Source organism: Asparagus officinalis, chromosome 3 (genome assembly GCF_001876935.1).
Source record: "Asparagus officinalis chromosome 3, Aspof.V1, whole genome shotgun sequence".
Classification (NCBI taxonomy): Eukaryota; Viridiplantae; Streptophyta; class Magnoliopsida; order Asparagales; family Asparagaceae; genus Asparagus; species Asparagus officinalis.
The window spans coordinates 32,055,076-32,059,145 of NC_033796.1; the positions used below are offsets into that span (position 1 = coordinate 32,055,076).

At 38.5% G+C, this 4,070-nt stretch overlaps 1 protein-coding gene across 1 annotated transcript in view; it reads right to left on the bottom strand.

The window, feature by feature from the left end:
- Positions 1,443 to 4,070, bottom strand: part of LOC109833672 (outer envelope protein 64, chloroplastic) — a 19,186-nt gene continuing 16,558 nt past the window's right edge. The window contains exons 12-13 of the mRNA XM_020401425.1: positions 2,205 to 2,274; positions 1,443 to 2,044 (exon numbers count right to left, since the gene is read on the bottom strand). Of these exons, the coding sequence (XP_020257014.1) occupies positions 1,962 to 2,044; positions 2,205 to 2,274 (153 nt within the window). The 3' untranslated portion in view covers positions 1,443 to 1,961. The remainder of the gene's footprint in view (positions 2,045 to 2,204; positions 2,275 to 4,070) is intronic.

The window sequence follows — 4,070 nt, forward strand, 5'->3', positions numbered from 1 at the left end:
AAATCTAGCGGCATTAGTTGAGTCCTCTCCATACAAGCGCACTCCTCGCTCAGAGATGAGGTTAGGATTTCAATTTCAAAAATCGTCAGGTTAGAAACTTGCAGGTTTGTAGGTTTAGCGTATACCATACGTACGTATGGGATTCTGGCGCAGATGAAATTAAATTGAGGACATAAAATTTCTGCATCGCCTAGCAGCAGCAGAAAAAGGGTAAACACTGTTCAGTTTTTGTGCCCCACTACGGCAACAGAACGCTTGAAGCCATGCATTGATACAATGAGTGCAGCTCTCTCCCCGCGGTCAACAATCACCTGACTCGAATCCGTGTCTCATGTTGTCCCAAGAATCCTGTGCTGTGTAAATTCAAAAGAAGTCATTATTATTATTATTATTATTTTCCACCAGAGACGACGTATAGAAAATTACTAGTCTCTCCCAAGCTCAATGAAAGTTTTTTAGTAGAATGTTCTGCATCTCTGCAGCTTAACCAACGCCTCAACAGAGTATTAGTTTAATTTCCTCCCCTTAAAAGCAATAAGACAGGTTCACACTAAAAGAAATAATTAAGACCACCTTCACTAAAGAAATACTTTCACTGATCCCAGCTGTGTTCAAACTCAATAATACACTCAAGCACCAACAAGTCCGAGTTGGAAGATCATGTTAATATGTGATCATTGGAGGATACCCAAGCATAATACATGCGTGCATAAGTCCACAGCTCAGAGGTCCACACATCTCAAAGTCTACTTGTTTCCTTTTTTCCCCCTTTGGGTTTTGGTAGTCACAGTTCGCAACCCTTTGAGAAAAAGTTAACACTACCTTTTCCTTTTCGACAATGTAAAGAAGATGAATACCACTTTGAAACTACAACTTGCAAGCTGAGTATGGAGCCCACGCTCCAAACACAATCCTGGGATAAGAGAGGTCGGTAGATAATATTCATCCCAATCCACTGATAGCAGAGTATATCATCTACTCTTCAGGTCTTTCTCCTCAAGAAGCCAAGTCAAAACTGAACTGTAGATTTTTCCGGCAGCTCAACAACCAGTCGATCTCAATTGAACTCTATGTCGATGTGAAATCACAACCTCCACCAGATCTTTATGCGAAATCCCATATCACCATCAAGAAATCGTTGTGCCGCATAAAACTGTGCCATCATCAGCTCAAATTTGCACCATAAATTGTGACAGCCATTCATCTAAGTCATTCCTCATCCAAATTTGCTTACAAAGACTGTAATCTTAAGAAAAAGTATCCGAGAAGTATTGAGCAAATATTTTAGAAGACCAAGATGCAAGTTGGAAGGTTGGAGATAACTACCTTTACAGTCCACACAGTTAGCAACCGATACAAAATTAACGCAACAAGATAGCAACAGTGACATTCCATGGAGACTACATAAGGAAATCTAGTGGATCATAGTAGATACTGAGAAATGAAAACTGTCTGAAAATTCAAATAACTCTACATACCAAGATAAGCAAGTGATGTACTCCTAAGATAAGCATGGGTTGCACTTGGCATTTGGCAAAGACCATTTAATCTATAACCGTATATTTGTCCAACTACAACTTGCACATATAATCATCGCTATGCCCAAAAAAACCGCAACAGCAAGAACAAGAATGCTAGGCTCATACAAGATATTGTTACAAACTGGAAGTCGCCATGAACCACGTAGCAAAAATGGCTATGTTTATTCTACTACCAATATATTCTTTGAAGAAACAAGATCAAGAAGGACGTCTGATGTTGTAGTCCAGCCGATGCTGTACTAAGGCCACCACAAGCAAAATCTTGATGCTGATGAGACCTAAAGAGCGAATGGCCAAGTCTCGAATCATTTCAACATGATACCTGCATGACTCGATCAGCTTTTGTTTCAAAACCAGACCTCGTACAGGGTAGAACCAGCTTGTAACTTGCAACTCTGTTATCAATGTAGTATAATTCATCTACTGGACAAATTTCTTTATTCTATTAATAGCAACGTTTGCTGTCTTGTTGGTCGGCTCCAAAACAAGGGCATACCTAAAATCTGCAAGCACGTAATAAGTGAACCAATGATCAACCAAGTTTCTGAAATGAAATGTAAGCATGCACTAAGACAACCCCAAATAGCCTCCCATGCATCATGACATGAAATATGCACAAGTGTACACATGTTCATGCACCCCCACCTAATCACTCACACGTACCTTCCACTGCCTCTTTGTAATAGCCCAGCATCTCCCTTGCAGTTCCTCTTCTTAGGTAAGATTTTACGTTCTAGAAAAAGGAGAGATTTAAAAACACAATAGTTAAGATGGCATTTATAACAAAAAACAAAGGTCTGCAGCAAAAACTTGACCATATTAACTTCTGTAATGTACAAGGCGTCATTTTAGTGTCCATTTTGTGGTCAAGGGTAATAACCAATAAAATCCCCAGAAACTCCAATACCACACATGATAGTATGGTGAAGCATATATCATGGCAGAAAACTAAAACAAAACAGGTATAATTTGTAAAGTAGACGAAAACCGAAGGTCACTAAGTCTAACGTACCTGAAATGTCCCAAGGGAGTCTCTTTATGGCTATTTTATACCCTCAAAATTACCTGTTCTGCAACTATAAAATTTGTTTCCTTCTTTAATTCAACACCTGTCGAACTTATACGTTGTTCAACGGTTCAAAAAGTTTTGCGATAATACCCTTATTTTCTATTTTAGCATCTCCAACTTGAACCATGTGGCTGTGAACTCTCATGTTATGCATGCTCATCTCTCAGTTTCAGCCTAGTTTTGACAGTCACCTGTATCTTTAATCAGAATTCGCTTCCACAATTATACGCTAAAAGATTTTTTATGCGAACAATTGTACTTGATGCTGCTGCTAAAGGTTTGACTAGATATATGTATTCTTAACTTCCTTTACAAGAACACAACTTTAGCTCATCCATTATAATACTAGTTTCCCAAGGTAAAAGCAACACCAGAGGGCAAAGTTGTGTAGGTGTTGTTTGGTTGGAGGGAGATAGAGTGGCAAGTGTAAATAGAGCAAACAGGTTTGTAAATACATTGTATGATTTACAATTTTGTAATTAGTAAAGGCAAATGGACTTGCATTTTGTAGAAAAAACTTGTAACAAATGCTACGGCCAATTTGGTGGGAGGAAAAGCTACATGATTCAAAGAAAGAAACTGAAAAATAAATAGAAATTCCACCTCATCAAAAATAAATAAATAATCCAAATAGAAAACTACCTCCACCAAAGGTTCCTTATATGGCAAACTTATGTAGCTTTTGCACTAACTGTTTTCAACCAAACACTGACTTTGCATTGGAAATACAGTTTCTAGAATACAATTACAAACATCCAAACAGCGGATTTGAAGTTGATTACCTGCAACAAATGTTCCATAAAATATTTGTTGCTGCAATTTATTTTTGCACAAAACCAAAGAGCCAATTAAAACCTATTCTTTATTGCTGATCAACTCCTGACCTGTCTAGTTGCTTTCAGATAGGATGACCATTTTCTCCTCTAGTCCATTTCAGTGGATAGAAACCTACACCTTTTCAGCATAATTCTCGAGGCTCGACATGTGTCTAATATTTATGTCTGAAGGAAGTCTCTTTTTCCCTTATTGCTTTATATCCTCTATCGTACCCTCCTAGTCTCGGATGCCAACTTCTCATTCTGCCCTTTCATTAACATCTGATATTTGGTCAGCTGATGTATCGTTACTTCAGCTGAAATAACTTCATTCTGACCCACTCCTGACATGATGATCCTGTGTTAGCTTCAATCGCTATGTTAATTGTCCACTGTGTCCTCGAGTAATCCCTGTGTACGAATATACAGGGAACTTGCAACATCACAAGCCTTAAGGCTCCCTTTGCAAAAGGGATAGGAATTTGGAGCTTCAGCCTTTTGGAGGGAGGTCAGAGGTCAACAGGTGGGACCTTAAATCCTCCAAAAAATGCAGTTACAGAACCTTCTTTTGCACAGGAAGAGATTTTGTTGTTGTTGTTGTTGTTGTTGTTGTTGTTGTTTGTGTTTTTTTTTTGGTTGGGGGAC